At 43.1% G+C, this 19,475-nt stretch overlaps 1 protein-coding gene across 2 annotated transcripts in view; it reads left to right on the forward strand.

The window, feature by feature from the left end:
• gabrb4 (gamma-aminobutyric acid type A receptor subunit beta4) overlaps nt 1-19,475 on the forward strand; it is an 85,662-nt gene that overhangs the window by 18,293 nt on the left and 47,894 nt on the right. The window contains exons 1-2 of one of the 2 annotated variants that reach the window (XM_082548565.1): nt 10,798-12,230; nt 14,214-14,308. In XM_082548565.1, coding sequence (XP_082404691.1) covers nt 12,151-12,230; nt 14,214-14,308 — 175 coding nt within the window. In that variant the 5' untranslated portion in view covers nt 10,798-12,150. Of the gene's footprint in view, nt 1-10,797; nt 12,231-14,213; nt 14,309-19,475 lie in introns of those variants that run through there. The other variant, XM_082548566.1, reaches the window with a different exon arrangement.

Raw genomic sequence — 19,475 nt, forward strand, 5'->3', positions numbered from 1 at the left:
ACTTTGTTTCTATTCTCTATGTTCAGTATGTATTCCTCTGACTTTTTTTCCTTGGAAATAAAAAATATATATACCTCACACATGTACTATGAAAAACGTCTGAACCTTTTTGTGTTGACTTTAAACAACAGAGGTTTAGGAACAGGCGCATTTACGCTTCAGTTCGTCAAAAAAACCCAGTTTCAAAATATGTAAAAAGCTGAGAGGTGTGTTTTGTTGTATGAACTAATTAGTTCAGTTCAGTTCAGTTCATTTTTATTTCAAACATTTCAAACATGTGCCTTCACAATTACTGTGGAAAGTAAAAATAACGGGCATTTAGTGCTCATGAAAATGTGTTTAGAATTTGCAAATTAATGATGATTCATCTCAATAAATCATGACACACCACTTTCCACTACAAAAGCTGCTTTATAGGTTAGTATAAGTATCGGTATCAATATTGGTATCGGCAGTACTGGCCCTGGGATCGATACCAAAATTCGCAGTATCCAACAGCACGACTTTTCTTATAGCCCTGGTGAGTTATGTGGTTGCAAAGCATGAAGAAAGTTGAGTGTGTTTCTAAAAAAAAGCACATAAATAAATGGAGCATGCTACACACGTCCCGTGTAATGGGACCCGTGAGACGCATGCTGATGGAATGTCCTTTGGTTCCAGGGAGACTCCAAAGTGCACAAGGACCGGGTCCAAAACGGACAAGAAGCAGCAAGTTGCAAAGCAGGCTTATCCTCCTTTAGTGTCACTACTTGTCCCTGTTTATATTTTCTATCTCTTTGTTTGCTTGTGTACCGACACACCGCTCTGTGCTGCCTGCACCTACAGCACCTCACATCACTATGCTAACTCCTCTCTATGGACTTAAAAGCTTTTTCAATGCGTCTGAAAATATTTATGAATCTAAACACAGTTATTTTGCTCTGGCAACTGAGTGCCAAGTGGTGAATGCCTGCAGAAGCCGACCTATAGAGTCATATTTGCAGACTCAAGCATAAAAGTCCATTTGGACGGAGACTATTGACTCAGTATTGGGAGGATGGCTAATGGCACTAAAAGAGCATGTTTTTGTGCCGAGATGGATTAGGTTTTCCCACCAGCACACGACGTGCCGTGCTGCCCATTTTCAAAAACATGAGCAGGACTGTATAATCTTAAGGGACAAATAATTATTGCGTGTACAAATGCAGTGTGTGTGCGTGCGTCTGTGTGTGCGCGCAGGTGGCTTTGATTGATTTTCAATCCATTCCTTCTTTTTCAGCTCAGCTGCGAGGCACATTGTTTAAGGTCTATTTCATATTGTAAATTAATTATTTTCTGCTGGAATTGTATTAGTGTGTGTGTGCATATGTGTGTGTTTGAGTGTCTGCTCTGCATGCATTTACTTTGTTATTGCAAGCAAAATGACATGGCACAGTATTATTTCCCATCTACAATATCCAGACCTCACGCGTGTGTTTTTTGTTGTCGTTGTTGAATGCATCAGCTCCGCGGCCGCTGCAAATGCATCTCCAGTGTCAATCACATTTCTTTGAATTTGGAAGACGGAGAGCAGGAGATGGAGGGAGGAAGCAGGGGTGGAGGTTACAAGGTGGCTACTCCTCACTCACAGTTGCTTGTTAAAAAAAAAATAAAAAATCAAAATTCAAAAATCTTAAAATGCAGTTGTGTGCACTGGAAAGCCTCTGCTCGCTGAATTTCAAAATACCTTTGGCACCATTGTTTTTTTTCCCCTCCTGTGTGTATACAAGCTGCAAGCAGTCACGCAGCTGTTTCCATGGCAATATCTATCTGTGTGAGGAATTCATTAACCCTTTCTCGCAGGAGTTCCATGTAGAAATCCCACGTAGAATGCAGATGGGGGGTGTGTGTGTGTGGGGGGGGGGGGGATGCTACAGTGCTATTTTTGACAAAACCTACTATTTATGAAGTGCAACGCATTTTTTTTTAGTATATAGTGGAGAATCCATGTCTGCTTTAGTATTGACATCCATTGTTTCCGTGTTATCCAGACACCAAAGGCTGTATTGCAACAGGCTCTGACATTTGGACGTAAGGAAAACTGAAGTGATGACACTTTGAATGCAAATAAGGGCATCACATGAGCTACCCTTTGCCAGATGGATAGCAGAATAACCCTTTGCGGCTTGAAGCCAATCCTCAGAGAAACATAGTAAGGCTGCGTTTGATAAAAGATAAATCAGTGGCATGCTGAAGTCTGGAAGGAGAAATATATATATGGCACGTGCATGCCAACAGCATGTCCTTAGAAACTGTTACATCCGCTTACTCTAACGCTAAGACAAAGACTGAGCCTGCTAAAGACCTCCCTGGGTGTTGTTGGCATTACAGACATGCTACTTTGATATTGATAAACCATTGAAGAAGACTAACCTGATGCCAGACCTTTACAAACACTTAATTATTCATTGTGATTGTATCAATAAAAGGCCACAAAGGTCTGCTTAAATATGCCCCCCCCCCCCCCCAAAAAAAAAAAGTGCTATAAAGTGAAATAGTGCACTGAGGGTTGCAGAGGGACACGGGTGAGGTAAGGGACAGAATTACAGATTCCTATTAGTGCTTCTCCTCCATCAATAGCTATTTAGCATCAAGTGTTGCGCCTCGCCCATGCTAATTTTGGAGCTGGCGTGCCATGTGACTGCTTGAGATGTGCACTCATCTGGTGTGTGGAGGACAAATGAGCGTTTCAGGTCAGTTAGTTGTGTGCCGCCTGCAGGGGTTGCGAGCCTTTAGTTTTGTCACTTCAAAGAATGAACAGGTAAGAGTGTGTTAAAGCTGCCGGCCTCCTGCGGACTGTGCCACACGAAGCTGCACAGAAACACACGGGGTGGGTGGGTGAGGGGGATTATTTTACAATTATGATGATACATGTAACCTTTGCTTAATCTCATTAATTATTCAACTCCCCCACCCCCTCCCCGAGGACAAGCGCCACATGTCATCATTTTTTATCTTAAAAAAAAGAAGAAGAAGATAGATACTACATTTTAGCTCATTTCCTTCAGGCTCTCTTGTTTTTATGGCCAATCAGAACATATCTGTTAATTTCCAGTTATGTTGGAATATGCTGCTGTGAGCTCACCAAACATCAGAAATAAACAAATCGAGCCGTGTGTGGAACACCCAGTGTGTTCGGTTTTGATGAGCGTGTTTAATAATCACCAACAGATGTCATTCACGCCAGTCTGAGGTCACGAATCATGAGCAGGATTTCCACTTAGCATCCTGCAGTTCATACTTTATCTGAGCAGAGGTGGATTATTCATGTGATGCATCTGTCTGACTTGTTTACATGTATTTTTTTTCCTTTCTCCCCTGCAGTAACCCAAGGCGGACAGAACGGAAGCATTAACGCGCATTTCTTTCTTTCTTGTGTGCAATCCACGGTTTGAGTGTAAACAGCGCTCCTCACAAGTATTTGGAACACTGCGGTGCAGTTCAGCCTCAATGAGCAACACACTGCACTTTGATTGGGCTTTCTGTGGTAGCATAGCAACAATTGCCTGGTAGCCTGCTTCAAGGTAGTGCTTCAGAGTCGTGTGCCGTGTGCTTTCAAAGCCTCCGATCTCATCGCTGCGGTCAATGAGCGGCGTGATGCACACTGATGTTAAACCTTGGTTCTCTCAGAGGTTTGCAGCGAGCGCGAGGTGGTGAGCTCCCGCAGTGCCGCTTTGACCTATGAGTGTAATCATAGTTTATTATGGCGAACAGAGGAAAAATCATAGAAAAGTCATGCAGTGCATACATCCAGTGCCAAAACAAAATGCTCTGCTGCACCTGGCGCTGTGCTTTTGCATGGGCTAAATGCTTCAGCTCTGCTCTGACTCTAGGGGCCTTTTGGAGGGTTGTCCAAGTCATTCTTAATTAGGTCATGAGTCAGGAGGGCAGCAAAGCTCAGTTTGGCTTGTGTGTATCTGCTTGTGTTTGAAGACCTGAAATCACCTGTGGATCTTTGAATGCTGCTGTCAGACTTGTGTGTCTATTTGCACTCATCTTGATCCCATCACTCATATATATAAATGCACTATATTGGCAAAATTATTCAAAAGTATTCAGGTGTTCCAATCACTTCCATGGCCCCAAGTGTATAAAATCAAGAACGTAGCCATGCAGACTGCTTCTAAAAACATTTGTGAAAGAATGGATCCCTCTCAGGAGCTCAGTGAATTCCACAGTGGTACCATGATCAGAATCAGAATCAGAATCAGAAAGGGTTTTATTGCCAAATGTTGAGCGGGTTTACAACATTAGGAAATTGCTGCGGTGCTTCAGTGCAAACATACTGTTATAAATACTGTTATAAATTAAGCTTAAATAGACATGAAAATAAAAATGAGAATAAGAATTAAAAGTGCTAAGTAGATAGATAGATATATACATGAGTGCAGGTGGTGATCGGTGCCAAACATGAAATGATGCAGTGAACACAGCGTAGGGTCATGTGTTAGTGGTGGGAACAGTCATACGGTTATTGTTCATGTGTTCAACAGCAGAGGGGAAGAAACTGTTCTTATGGCGAGAGGTTCTGGTGCGAATGGACCAGAGCCTCCTGCCTGAGGGGAGCAGGTCAAACAGACTGTGCCCAGGGTGAGAAGGGTCAGCTGAGATCCGAGCTGCACGCCCCAGTGTCCTGGAGGTGTACAGGTCCTGCAGAGATGGGAGTCTGCAGCCAATCACCTTCTCAGCAGAGCGCACAACACGCTGCAGTCTCTGTTTGTCCCTGATAGTGGCTCCAGCGTACCACACGGTGATGGAGGAGGTGAGGATGGACTCGATGATTGCAGTGTAGAATTGCATCATCGTCCGTGTTGGCAGGTTGAATTTCTTCAGCTGCCTCAGGAAGTACATCCTCTGCTGGGCTTTCTTAATGACGGAGGTGATGGTGGGCTCCCACTTCAGGTCCTGGGTGATGGTGGTACCCAGGAAGCGGAATGAGTCCACAGAGGTGATGGGGGTGTCAGTCAGGATGATGGGGGGGAGTGGGGCTGTGTGCTTCCTGAAGTCCACAATAATCTCCACTGTCTTCTGGGCATTCAGCACCAGGTTGTTGTGGCTGCACCAAGACACCAGACGTTCAACCTCCCTCCTGTAGGCAGACTCATCCCCGTCCGAGATGAGTCCAATAACGGTGGTGTCATCTGCAAACTTGATTAGCTTGACAGACTGGTGGGTGGAGGTGCAGCAGTTAGTATACAGGGAGAAGAGCAGGGGAGAAAGAACACAGCCCTGAGGGGAGCCGGTGCTGATGGTTCGGGAGTCCGAGACATTCTTTCCCAGCCTCACATGCTGCTTCCTGTCCGACAGGAAGTCAGTGATCCACCGGCAGATGGGATCAGGCACATTCATCTGGGAAAGCTTGCCTCGGAGATGGTCTGGAAGGATGGTATTGAAAGGCAGAGCTGAAGTCCACAAACAGGATCCTGGCGTAGGTTCCTGGGGAGTCCAGATGCTGCAGGATGAAGTGTAGGGCCATGTTGATGGCGTCATCTACAGACCTGTTGGCTCTATATGCAAACTGCAGGGGGTCCAGGAGGGGGGCCGTGAGGGTCTTGAGATAGGAGAGAACCAGGCGCTCAAAAGACTTCATGACCACAGATGTCAGAGCCACGGGTCTGTAGTCATTTAGTCCAGTGATCCTAGGTTTCTTGGGGACAGGGATTATGGTAGAGGACTTGAAGCAGGCAGGCACATGACATGCCTGCAGTGAGGAGTTGAAAATGCCAGAAAACACTGGGGCCAGCTCGTTTGCACAGTGTCTGAGGGTGGCAGGAGACACACCGTCTGGGCCGGGAGCTTTCCGAGCATTCAGACTCTTAAACTGCTTCCTCACACCTGCTTCACGAATATGAAGAGTTGTGGTGGGAGGAGGTGGTGTGAAATCCTCTTTTGTGTGGGGTGAGGAGGGGGGTGTTGTAGGTGAAGTGTTTGAAGGTGGTGATGGCTCTATGGAAGGGGGAGAGGTGGGGGAATGAGTGTCCAAAGTGTCTCTATTGTTGGGGCTGTTGGAGGTGTGAAGGCTGCCTGATGACTCATCAAAACGGCAGTAAAAGTTGAGTCATTCTCTGAGATCTGCTGCTGCATCTTCTCAGAGTGCTGATGTTTAGCAACGTCCACTTCTTTAGTGAACCTGTACTTGGCCTCTCTGTAGCAGTCCCTGTCTCCGCTTCTGAACGCCTTTCTCTTTTCCAGCCACAGCTTTTTGAGTTTAGGAGTAAACCAGGGTTTGTCGTTGTTATAACTCACCCTGGTGCGTGATGGCACAATGCTGTCCTCACAGAAGTGGATATAGGAGGTGACAGTGTCCGTAAACTCGTCCAAGCTGTTAGAAGCAGCCTTCATTGTGTCCCAGTCTGTAGACTCCAAACACGTGCGAAGCTCCTCCACAGCCTCGTTGATCCACAGTTTTTTGGTCCTCACGACAGGTTTGGAGAGCTTCAGCCTCTGTCTGTACGCGGGGATTAGGTGGATCATGACGTGGTCAGAAAGTCCGAGTGAAGCGCGGGGCACCGCACGATAGGCCCCGCTGATCGTGCTGTAACAGTGGTCTAATGTCTAGTGGTCTCCTCTCTGGTCGGGCATTTAATATACTGCTTGTATTTGGGAAGCTCATGGCTCAGATTGGCTTTGTTAAAGTCCCCAAGAGCAATGATGAGAGAGTCCGGGAATGTCCGCTCCATGTGCAGTATCTGCTCCGCGAGTGCGCACTGAGCTGCCTGCACATCCGCATCTGGCGGGATGTAAACAGCGGCCAGGATGAATGAAGCAAACTCCCGCGGAGAATAAAACGGTTTGCAGTGAATAAAAAGGTATTCCAGAGAGGAAGAGCAGTGCTGAGCAATCACTGTTACATCTGTGCACCAGCCACTATTAATGTAGAAGCAGACACCTCCACCTTTGGTCTTACCAGAGAGGTCCGCGCGCAGCAGATGAAAGCCCTCCAGCTTGAGCGCGCTGTCCGGGATGTCCTCACAGAGCCACGACTCCGTAAAACATAAGACACAGGAGGAGGCAAAGTCTCTGTTCATGCTTCTCATCAGGGCCAGCTCATCTATTTTATTCCTGAGTGAGCGAACATTGGAAAGGAAGATCCCAGGAAGAGCAGTTCGCAGTCCACGTCTCCTCAGACGCACGAGTGCGCCGGCTCGCTTACCTCTCTTTCGGCGTCTCACTTTCCTGATCAGAGTCTGCAGTAAATCTGCCGCAGATGCGACAAATATTGGAAGTAAATCCACAGGTGTTGTAGTCCTGCAGTTAAGAAGCTCTTCTCTGGTGTAAGAATATCCAGAGGAGTGCCCAGACACAGAAGTTATGCACAAAAACAAAACAGAAGTAACGCACTGAAGCACCAGGGCATCCATACGCGGCGCCATCTTGGATATCAATCAATAAGTGATAGGATGCCACTTAACAAAGTGGAAGCAACTGGGAACAGCTAAGCCATGAAGAGATTCATCATGTAAACTCACAGAGCAAGGTCAGCGGATGCTGAGGTGCATAGTGTGTAGAGGTTAGCAGCTTTCTGCAAAGTGAATTGGTGCACACCTCCACATTTCATTTGGCCTTCAGATTAGCTCAAAAACAGTGTGTAGAGAGCTTCATTGGAATGGGTTTCAATGACCAAGGAGCTCCATTCAAGCCCAATATCACCAAGCACAATGGTGTTGTAAAGCACTCCGCCACTGGACTCTAGAGCGGTGGAGACGAGTTTTCTGGAGTGACGAATCACGCTTCTCTGTGTGGCAATCCAATGGACAAGTCTAGGTCTGATGGTTGCCAGGGAAATGATACTTGTCTGACTGTGCCAGGAGTAAAGTTTGTGGATGGTGGATTATGGTGTGGTTTGTATTTCAGGGGCTGGGCATGCACAGAGTCCTGACCTCAAACAGATAGAAGACCTTTGGGATGAATTAGAACAGAGACTGCGAGCCTGGCCTTCTCATCCAACATCAATGTCTGACCTCACAAATGTGCGTCTAGAAGAATGGTCAAAAATTCCCAGAAACACACTCCCAAACCTTGTAGAAAGCTTTCCCAGGAGAGCTGAAGAGCTGCAAAGGGTGGGTCAACATCATAGTAAATGCTAAGAATTTGAATTTGAAGGCATATGAGCAAATACTTTTGACACGTATTTATGAGAATATTGTAAAGCCTGGTTTCCAGTTTCAGACCAACATTGCTATCTTTCCAAACATTCAGCCTCTTCAGGTCATCAAGCTTCTGTCCTTAAACTAGTCACAGGGATCCCTCTTACAGTGAGAATGAACAAACATGAGCTAAAGCTTTTGTTTCACCTCACAGTTAAGGACTTCATTGCTGTAAATTAAACCCCTTCGCGAGAAGCCTTGATTGTGTTCTCTAATCAGAGGGAGTGTAAAAAATCCCACAACAAATTAATGTTAAATGAACTCTCATTAAGTTCCCTCCCCCCCACCACCATTGAAAACACACCTATCCACTCATGTCCCAGACTGATGGTGAAGTTGTATGAAGAAAGGATAAAGCATGTTGTCTAAACACTTGAGTTAAACATACAGCATCATGTGTTACTAAGAGTCGATTGGGGCGTTTGACTGATGCCTATCAACAGCAAGAGGAAAAGCGAGTGACTGGAAGGCACCAATGCATTAACCATGTGATACTATTTATATCTGAGGAGCAAGGGTGACCCAGTAACTCACACGTGTTATGCAACATATGAATGGCGCAAAAAAAAAAGTGCATGGAACATGCACATCTCAGGGACTTGGGTCTCCTTGTCATAGATGCCAATGAGAGTTAATCGCATTAATCAGGGAATGCTGTGGATGGGAGAGAAAAACTGTCTATAATGTAGAGCAGACTGTGCATGCCCAGACACTGGAAGTATTCATCTAGCTTGCTGTCAGACAGGTTTCAACTCCATATTACGCTCCATTATATACTGCCACTGCTCCACTGTGGCTCAAAAACGTATCCTATGAGAGCTGAACTGCCTTCAAATGAAACACATGTGGACAAGTAGCACTTATCAAACCTACAATTCCTGTTGCCTTGGCACGTAGACATGAGCAGACCAATTAAAAATGAGAATACATTGAGCTAGTTTGTCTTCAAAGAAAAAACTTGAACATTTTAGCGTTGAACGTCTCGCTTCTTTTGAAACCAGATATCACATGTGAGAGATGGACCCAACTAAAAATGTTCGCTAGTTAATCACAAGTTAGCCTCACTCGAAACCATTCCCTGTTTTGTCATCACTTTGAGTCCAAATAGGACCACATTCAAAATAATGAACTTTATATTCTATTAAATATACTATAAAACGACATACTGAGACAACTAACACATGAGGAGAGTGTTTATTGAGGCACTTCAGTTGCACAAACAGAGGAGTAGCCCCCTGCTGGCCATCGCAAAAATGCACATTACAGGATTCACTTTCCCAATGGAGGATTTGCTTCTTTTATGTACAGTTGAAAATCAACCTTAAGCTATAGCTAGGCATTAATCATTAATTAGAACATCTACAATCATCTTGTACTCGTAAACTAATAATGAGGAAACTAGTGACTCTAATTGTATCACTGTTATACTTTCATTTTTTTTGATAAAGAAAAAAATAACAGACATGATCATTAAATGATCCTGAGAAACAATGTCCAATTATTGTTAATATGAGTTTTTAGGGCCATTCAAAATCACTTCTCAAGTATCCAGGTTTATGACAGGAGAAATATTCTGCAGAAAAACAAAACAAAACTAGTGTTCAGCTGCCAAGTGTTTCCAACATCATGAACAAACTAACACTCAGTTTGCTGAATCAGATGCTTTACACCAGATTTGGAGCCATCACACTTTCAAGCTTGTCTGACTATCAGCTCCTGTGATGCAACAAGTATGAGTGTGTGTGAGAGCCAGTCGTAATTGCCAAGCCCTTGGGTTTCAGGTCACAGTCAGTCATGATCTTACCAAAGTCTTTTTTAGAATATTTATTATATAATTGAATGCATCTGGTGTTACTCAGTATATAAATAGCGATGCAATAGCGATGATGGTTATGATGGTCAGAGACAGGCCGCTCAATGGTCTCTTCCGAAGCTAAAGCCAAAATACAGCAGTGGCATGCTTTATTGTGTACATTTAAGCATCGGTTAAAATAGGAGATTAAACGGGATAACTATTTTCCTTCTCTGCCACTTCCTTACCCTTTTGGCTCAGTGCTGTGACATCACCTGTGGGGGAGGGACAAAGTGAAATTTCCTTAGAATGGAGGACAGCAGAGTTGAGGCAGAAGCAGCAACAAATGCTTTGAGTGTGCTGAAAAAGACATTAAAAGGAGAAAAAAAGCAAGAAAGGAAGAAACTAGAGACTGGTTGCCTGGTTATTCGTGACAGTGCTTGTGGCCATGACAATGACGATGATGAGGCGGTTAAAGTACAGTGCGAAACCCCGAGTCACACCACATTTCGTTCTTGCATGCATTTAATGTAACACAAATGCCTCGGTGGTCAGCTTCATCAGTCGCTGTTTGCTTTTGTCCCACTGACACCACAACGGCGACAGAGCCGGGTCTGCTCCTTTAAACGAGCCTTTGCGCATAGCCTTCGAATCACCACAACTGCATCAGTGCTGGCTGGGTTGCCTAGCAACTGGACAGCACAGAGATCCCTGAAGAATACCTCTTCCTCTGTATAAAACACAAGCTCGTGTGATTCTGCGATTGTGGTGTGCGCGTGTTGCCAATTTCCCAGTGTTTATGTTACTAATACGGGGGGGGGGGAAACATGCTGAAGAGGAATGAAATAAATAAATAAATTCGACGTGCGTGTTTCCATGCCGTGGGTGCGCTCGCGAGTGTGCCCGCATGCATGACTTGTGTGTGGGTGAGCGCCTTCATGCGTAAGTGCGCGTGTTTCAGAAATGTGGCAAAGTGGAAGAAACGCACGGAAACGCACCGGCACACACTTCCAGCATCCTAATGGGCTTCAGAGAGACAATTCAGCGCATGAACAGCCTGTCGCTAAGGAATTCACCTTAGGTGTCCCCCTCCCTCCTCACCCCTTAGTAGGATATTTTATTTTATTTTAAAAGCAGAGATCCAAAAAGAAAAGAAAAGAAAAAACAGAAAGAAAACACAGGAGACGAGATTCCCTCATCATATCTCTTTGGTCATTGGTTCGGTGTTTCCAGGAGAAGACCACCGGACCCTAATAACGTATTCAAGCGCCATTTAACGCCGGGCAGCGGAGGCAAGTGGACTTTTCGAATAGGTTTGCGTCTTTAACATGTAGGCTAATCCGACGTTGTGACACATTGCATTTGGCGTATCGGGGGGGCCATCCATATTTCTCGGCATCTAATTTTTTTCTCCACCAGAGGAGTGATATAGCCTGCTCTGACGTCTGCATCAGATATTACCCAGTGCTTTTTCAATGTGCATTTTCCCCTCAGTGACTTTGCGCTGATCTACATCATCATCATCAGCAGCAGCAACAACAGAGGGGGAAGACAAAAAAAAGAAAAGAAGCGGGGGAATGAAGATTTAATTTTTTTCTTTTCTTTTCTTTCTTTTTTTTGTAATACAAACCCACCGCTCCCCTCCAGACGACGCGCGTTTCCAAGCTCAAACAAATATCTTTTAACAACATCACGTTGTGGAATAGTCTGGCGCCAGAGCATCGCTGGAACCATGCCTCATCTGCAGATTTGGACTGGGAAATTTCATCCACCAATTTGATCGTCAAGAGGCTGCTGCTCAGTCACTCATGCCCGTGTTTGTTTGGTTTGTTTGTTTTTAAGGGGGAAGAACACTTGTCATCACTTTTTAAAAGTATTAGGTATGCCGTTTTTTGAGCAAGATGTCTGATCTTCTGGTGTTGGTCGAGGGGCTCTGTGACCTGCACGGATTTCCATAGCCGGGGAAGAAGCAGCGGGGGCCAATTACCAGATTTTTTCTTTCTTTTCTTTTTCTTTTTACCCCCATCCCTAAAGCATATTTTAATGAAGACATCGCATGCATAGATGTAGGCTAGTTTATTCGGCATTTTTAAAAGGCAATTATTTTTTGATTGCCGATTTTTACTTTGTGCATTTTCGGGAGGACCACTGGACCGGTTGGATTATAGGAACTATATAGAAGGATTTGTGGAGATGTTGGGTCGCCAAGAAGATAAATTATGTGGAATTTTCTCTGCTCTGGCGGCTTTGTCCTTCGTATGCTTTGTTCAAAGGTAAGAAAATGTCGCTTGGAAGAAAAAGAAGAAAAGAAATTACGAACTGTCACACCCGTAGACGTGATTACCGGTCAATAAAAGGCTCAGATGTGGCAAATCGCATTAACGGGGTACCCAGGCCTACTTATTAGGGGCATTGCTGCCGATATATGCCCTATTAGACGGCGCTTTGGCGCGCGCGAGCGTAAAAACATGCGCGTGCACAACCAGAAGCCCATTGTGAAACGTAACCTACTCCCGATATCAAAATGGGGATATACGTGTGTGTGTGTGTTGTCTGGGGAGACTGTGTAAAATGACAGCCCTGAGTAGGCACTGTAGGCTTGAGCGATGATTAAGCGATACAATCAATCAGCCGATCATCGATTGATTACGCTGTTCTAAACAGCTGTCCGCAGCTGTGAACTACAGCACTGTATCCAGCAAGCAAAACCCTTTTAATTTTCAACGCCAACTAATGTTCGTATTCATACTGCTGTCGCCCACTTGCTCCTTTTTGTATATTTATAAACGTGTTTCAATCTGATTTTGAGAAGGAATCCTGGCGGGTTGTCATCCTCTGCTGCTCTCCACATAGATGACAGGGTAGCCCTTTAACGTTGCAACGTATTTTTTTTTAAATTCATGTGCCATGGCTTTTAAATGTTTACACCATTGCCAAATTACTGCACAAGACTTCATGGATAACGTCTCAGTGTCAGTCTCCTGATCAGTTCCGTAGTTGTTTTGATCTTAGAGGAACTGATGTAGCTTTCATCCCTTGTGGCCTACTCCTTTTTCATGGTCTGCAGCAACCTGCAGCTTCCCTTATGAGAGTGAAATGCTCACTGAGAACACTGGGCTGCACCTTTTGACATCTGATTCCATTACAATAGTCTGACCCAAGCAAATGAAAGGGTTTGATTTTTGCAGATTCCCTCATGATGCTGTCAGGTGTCAAACCCTCCGGCCCTGCAACTGCCCAGCTTGATGAACAGCTGCACTGCCTATGAGCTAATTGAACAGTGATTCCCTGACTGAGCCGTGGGCAGTAGTGCTCCTGCCATACCAAGGGAGCAATTTACCCCCCTCACACACGCATGCATGCACACCCTCCCTCTACACTCATTCAGCCCCTTCCTTGTAATAGGGAACCTCAGCTGGAGAGCTGCTCTCTGCTAGGTGATGCAGGTCATGGCACCAATGTTATAGATGCCACTCAGACTAGAGTGGACTATGCAGTTCCTCCTGGGAGAGGTGGTCTGTCTCCGGGCTCAGACTGATGAGGCCCGTGCTTCTGACGGCACGATGGGAGGCTTTTTGCTATAACCTCGTGCTTATTAAAACACACGCCACTGAATCACGCTGGGCTTTTAGCTGATGGCGAGTCAAATAAACTGTGACGTTGTTACACTTAACACCATTGTTTCTGAAGGACTGGCATCAATATAAAACGTTTGACAGGTGCACCATCATTGCACCCCCTCAACCGATTTGATGAATATGCTGTAGGTGGGGCAGAGGGGGATAATGCACAATGCAAAGCACGTTTTTCAAGCATTTCCAGTTATGATACAAACATGGGATTGTTTTAACATTTTATCAGGTGCACCTCAGAGTAACACAGAAAATAAAAAAGCATCTGCATGGATTTAATTCTTTGCAGTGCTATTTTCTTTGCGTTTTGATTAAATCTGGAGTCTGGTAGTGAAATAATGTTTACTTTGAAGGACGTGGGATGCACGCGTGGATGGGATTATTTGTAAGCGAGGTGTTGTTTAACATCCAAAGTCCCCTTCTGCCCTTTTGCTAACACCTTATCAGGGCTTCCTTTTCAAATGTGACATTTGAAAAGGAATATAGAGTATGTGCAGCACAGTTTTCAGGCTACTATCACTCAGTAGGTGTGCTGCAGAGATGCGTAATGTTTGTGATAAAAGTATTGGACACTTCTGCTTTTGCTGCTTAAAAATGCCTCTTGGATTTTCACCTCCCCTCCAGCTCCTCCATTGGAAGCGCCGGCATGTCTGTGGCCAAGACCACCGTGGACAAGTTGCTGAAGGGATATGACATCCGTTTAAGGCCTGATTTTGGAGGTACGTGTCATGATTACATCTGTTTATGGGTCGAGGGTCTTAACAATTCAAGGTTTGGTCATGATGATATCTACGAGTCATCCCTAAGCCGAGAGCTGCCGAAGAGTTGGCCTGTGGCAAAAAAAAAAAAGAAATGGGGATGAGCTTTGAAGTGACTGCTACCATGTCATTACTATGCATCTATCCACATAATCGAAGATGGCTGCTCCTCTAGAAGTAGGGCATACATGGAGACGAGCCGTCAAACGCTATGTCTTTTAAAATCTGGCAGACTGAATGCACTGATTTTCAATACTTTTCTGAATGCACTTCTGATTAGAGATGTTTTATGGCCTCTGCGTTGCACATTACGCCATACATTTGGCCCATTAACTTTTACTGGAAATTATGCATTTGCTCATTACAATAATGTTTGCTTTTATGATTCTTTAAAGTATACAACACGGAGGACAACTCGTTCTTGTTTGCTACGTAGAGTGATTGTTTTACTGAAGCTATTTAACTAAAGCGGAAGTATGAAAATAGCTGGACAATCTATATTAATTTGTTGGTACTTTAATAGGTAATTCGTTGGGTCTCTTTTGTGTAAAATGAAGGTTTGGGGAAAAAAAATCAATAAGAATTAAAGCTTTTCTTTTGCAAATTAAGTAGATCATGTGTACTTACAATGTACAGGATGAAAAGCCAGTGGTTGGTTTCCTTTTGACATTTAAGTTATTGAGATAACATAAAGTTAACATTTCCAGCTGTGGCAGCGTTGCTTTTGTTTTGCTGTAAAAAATGTTCAGGGTTGTAGATTTGATTGAATTTCATTTCAAATGTAAACAGACATACATTTGCATACATTTAGGAGGCTTATTTGGCTGATAGTGGTTTTCTTTAACATACATGATCTAAATTACGCTTATTAAATAGATGCACACTGTTCACCAGTACCTTTTTTAAAATATGCTGCAGGCTGCAGCTTGTCAGCCCTGTGACTACACTACACTTGATGAGAATGAGAGCAAGCAGTGAAAAACATATAGCAGGTGTGCCTCCTCATATAACCTTCGTCTGGTTGGCTGCTCTGATGAAGGCTTATGTGCCAAGATGCGTTAGGCTGATGTTAGCTATTGTAACAAAACAAAAAAACCCAAACAAACAAACAAACAAACAAACAAACAAAAAAGAAAAGAAAAGAAAAGATTTTTTTTTTTTTTTTAAATATGCTATGTTATAGTTGAGGTTAGGTCTTTGTTCTGTGTTTTGGAGTGCTGCCATTCCAGAGTTGTTTCAAAGACTCAGTGAAAGGAAATAAGACAAAGCAGCAACGAAATGCCATTTTCACTTTGCTTCCGACTGTTGAAACAAGCTCGTTATGCCTAGCAGTAGTTTTGGACATTGCACATTTCATTTTAGTTTTGCAGCCAATTTCAGTTGGGATATTATCACCCAGCAAGACCCAGCCCCGTTTGACAATATTAAATATCACTCAAATACAAACAAATGTTTCAAAGTCAATGTTTCTGCAACAGATTCACACATTCCTCGGTCCCATTTATGTAGCACCATAGCTGTGTAGCTGGTGCTTGCAAATGCCAAGTCTATTGTGTTTTCTCTCTGGCGTTTTAATTTGTGCTTTCATGACAGTTGGCAGCAATTTGAAGAGTGTTTCGGGTCTGAACTCATCCTTATTGTCCCGCTCACCAGCAACAGTTTTGTAGCTCACCAGTTCCGCCATTCAAAGCAGACAAAAGAATTAAATGTGACCAAGAACTGTTGAATCTGTGTAGCGTTTTTGCTGTTGTTAAAGGTCAGAAAAGACAAAAAAAGCTGGATTCGGCATGTCGAATTGGCAAGCAAGCAACAATCACTTTACTTCGCCATAATGACTTACATAATATATAAAAACACAATGCCATAATTCCCATCGCATATCTCTTGTGGGTGAATTACCAAAGTATGTATTAAATATCAGAATATAATCAGGAATTTTGTGCATAGATTTTGAATAAAAATAAAGGTTTCTGTTCCGAAATGTTCAATGTTAAGAAGATATAGGCAGCGTTTTGTGTTATGTGAATGATTTCATTTTTGTGCAGCTGAGAAATCAGCAATGTTTTAAATTAATAAACAAATGGATTAACACTGCAGCATCCTCTTTTATCTCTATATTACCATCAATTCAAGTAATTGCCTTGATTTCTGGTTCGACATTGAATGATATTAAATATCTATATTGATATTGATTGCCTAAAGATTTGTTAGTCACAGGCTGCTATTCTGTAGCAAGCTGCGAATGTGTTGGAGTAAGTAGAGCAAGTTTTAAGGAGTGAGTATCCCAGGCAGGGAGTAGCTGTGCTTTACCCTCGGGCCAGAGAGCTGTAGTCCATCATGTCTTGATATTTCCAACATCACTCAGCTGCTTCTGCTGTGCTACTGCTGCTGATGACCTTCAGCACTGGAGATTCAAGAAGGAGGATTTTAATTTGGCACAATGCAGGACAGTGAGTGTGATTGCTATCGGCCTGGCCAACACCCATATTAGAAGTAAAGATCAGCCCAGAGGTGTATGTTGGTGGACAAAGCTTGTGCACTGAGTGGTCAGAAATAGGACGATGATGCGTGATATTATTCAGATCGTTTATTTAAATGGAAAGTCCACTCTGCAGTCATTCCATTTGAACAGTGCTCTCCTCTTCCCATTGATCTGTGAACCGACTGGAATTAAAGATAATAGCTCAACAGTCCCAAATTACTTCTATACTATCATGATATTGGTTGAATTACTATTACTGTTTTTCAATTTTGCAGAAAAAACAGTTTGATTAGTGATCTCTTGCAAAAAGGGTGTGCGTGTCTTCTCTTTGGATTGTAGTCCTCGGTTGTAACCGCCTAACAAACCGCCCATGGTAACAGTGCTGATTTTTCGATCGCAATTCTGAATGATGCATTACATTGATTTAAATTCAGCCAGCGCATTGCAGACCTGGTAAAGAAAGAATCATTTTTTAAGCACAGCAATATTTTTTTAAACACATTTGCTCTTTTTGAATCAGTTGTGTTTTCATACCAATGCAATTGCTGCTACTCAATCCAGGACCTGATTGTACGGAAATCTGTGTCTTGTATTAAAAAAACAAAACACTCACAAGTTACCAAAAAATGGACGGTTGGTTGATCGTGTCGCTGCTCAGCTGCATTTCACAGCGTCTGCCACCAGTACTTGCTTGTTTGCTGCATTGATACTGATGAGGTCTATCTTTTCCCACTTAATGTTGAATTATAACGAAATAAGGATGAAACATAGTTTTAATGACATTAAATGATTCTAACTAGCTTGAACTAAGCAGCAAATGGTGCATTCAAATGCTTTTCTTAAAATGTGCTCATTCCATGAGAACTTTCCAGCATACTGAAAAGTGTTGTGTGGACTTGTTTAGGTGTGTTGTTCATGTAAGGCAGATGACTCACAGTGATGTATGACAGTGTCTTACAATTAATCGGAAAATAGTGGATTTTGGGAATATGCCCAATTTGGGGATACTAGTAAATCTGCAAAGAGAATCAAAGCTTGAACACATACTAAATGGAAAATAGGACACACTAATGAGACTATACATTTTAAAAGTTCACAGACATTGTAGGGAGTAAGAGCAACCACTGAAGCAGTAAAGCTTTATTAGTTATTGGAGCACAGTGGTGTTGGTCATGTGTTTAATGATATCTTCTAAAACTGGTTGGTCTTTATCATGATTCAGTGATGATGATGCACCTTCTGTTGGGGTAGTCCCTGTCTTTGATTTCATAGAAATATTTGTTGGGAAATTCAAGGTAAGTGCAAAAATACTAGAAATAGTCATGGAGGGCTTTGGTTGACTATATATGTTTTGGGTTATTACATTTGAAAGAGATGTATGTTATCATAAGAATGAGGGGGTTTAAAAGAAATATTTTCTTCTATTCATAATGAAATAAAGAAATATTGGAAATTGAATATTTTTTCCACTTTCATATTTAACCACAGGTACAAGAATCAGATCCCGAACATGTAACATTTACACTCGTCTACTGTTCCACAACCATCCCATTTGACAAATCTGATAAATGATTTAGTACTCTGTCGAGAGGAGCAGGGGCTGTGGATGCACATGCATTTATTTTTCAAATCCATAAGCCGGTTAAGCTTGTTGAAGACTTGCAATTGTTACAATTACCTAAAATGATTTGCATTTTTTTTTAACTGCAGCACCAGACTTCATCTTAATATACAGATACTAATTTCTTTGTCTAGTACATGTAATTATGAGTGATCAGTTGATCTTTGAGAGTCTTAAGTCTTTCTCAGGTAACAGTGCATCTAGCGTCTATGTTTTCACTCTTTCAGAGTAGCTTGTAACATCAAAATCTACACAAGAAGGAGAACCAAAATGGCTCCAAAGCAGCCTCACTGGCAAAGCATTCTGTAGACAGATATGCTTCCTTAAGCTAGCAATATTTTATCATTGCAGGTTTTGTTCGGGTGCAACCACTCAACACATGCCAATCGTATGCTACAGAATGCCAACACTCTTGAAATTGGCCGCATGTTATCAAGCGAATCAAAGAGTAATCTCGCAGACTGGAACTCTGAGCCAGTGGAGTGAAGTAACTCATCAGTAAGATCACCTGCTGGGGAAAACAGACAGTTGACTCTCCATGGCACATGGTCGGCTGCTCTTGACCAAGTGTTTTTGACAGTAAGCCCCATTTTTCAGTGAACACGGGAAGCTCTGCTGCAAGGTATTCCTCATGCGCCTCTGCACCTTGACAGCATTTTGATTATATAGGTTACAATGGCAAAGCCCCTTGGAAACCTGGGGCAGGTGCTGAAGAGCCAAAGAGTCTGTGTCATGCCTGAAAAAAGGCAATAGATCAGGTACCTAGTAAATAATCACAGTGGACTTGTAACTGGTAAAGGTTCATTGTAGAAAATTGCAGCTATCAAGAAGACCACTGGTCTCAAGATACTTGTTGGGCGCAAGGTATTTTTGCACATGGTAAAGTACTCTGGCGAGTTTTGAGATTGTTTTTTCCTGCAGTTGACCCCACAATACTACCAGGTTCACAAAGAAATGAAGTATAAATAGGGCCCAGAGAACTTACAGAACTCATTGCTTTACATTCAGTATACCTGCTAGATTAT

The sequence above is a fragment of the Aulonocara stuartgranti genome (assembly GCF_965226115.1).
Source record: "Aulonocara stuartgranti genome assembly, chromosome: 10".
In the NCBI taxonomy this organism is placed as follows: domain Eukaryota; kingdom Metazoa; phylum Chordata; class Actinopteri; order Cichliformes; family Cichlidae; genus Aulonocara; species Aulonocara stuartgranti.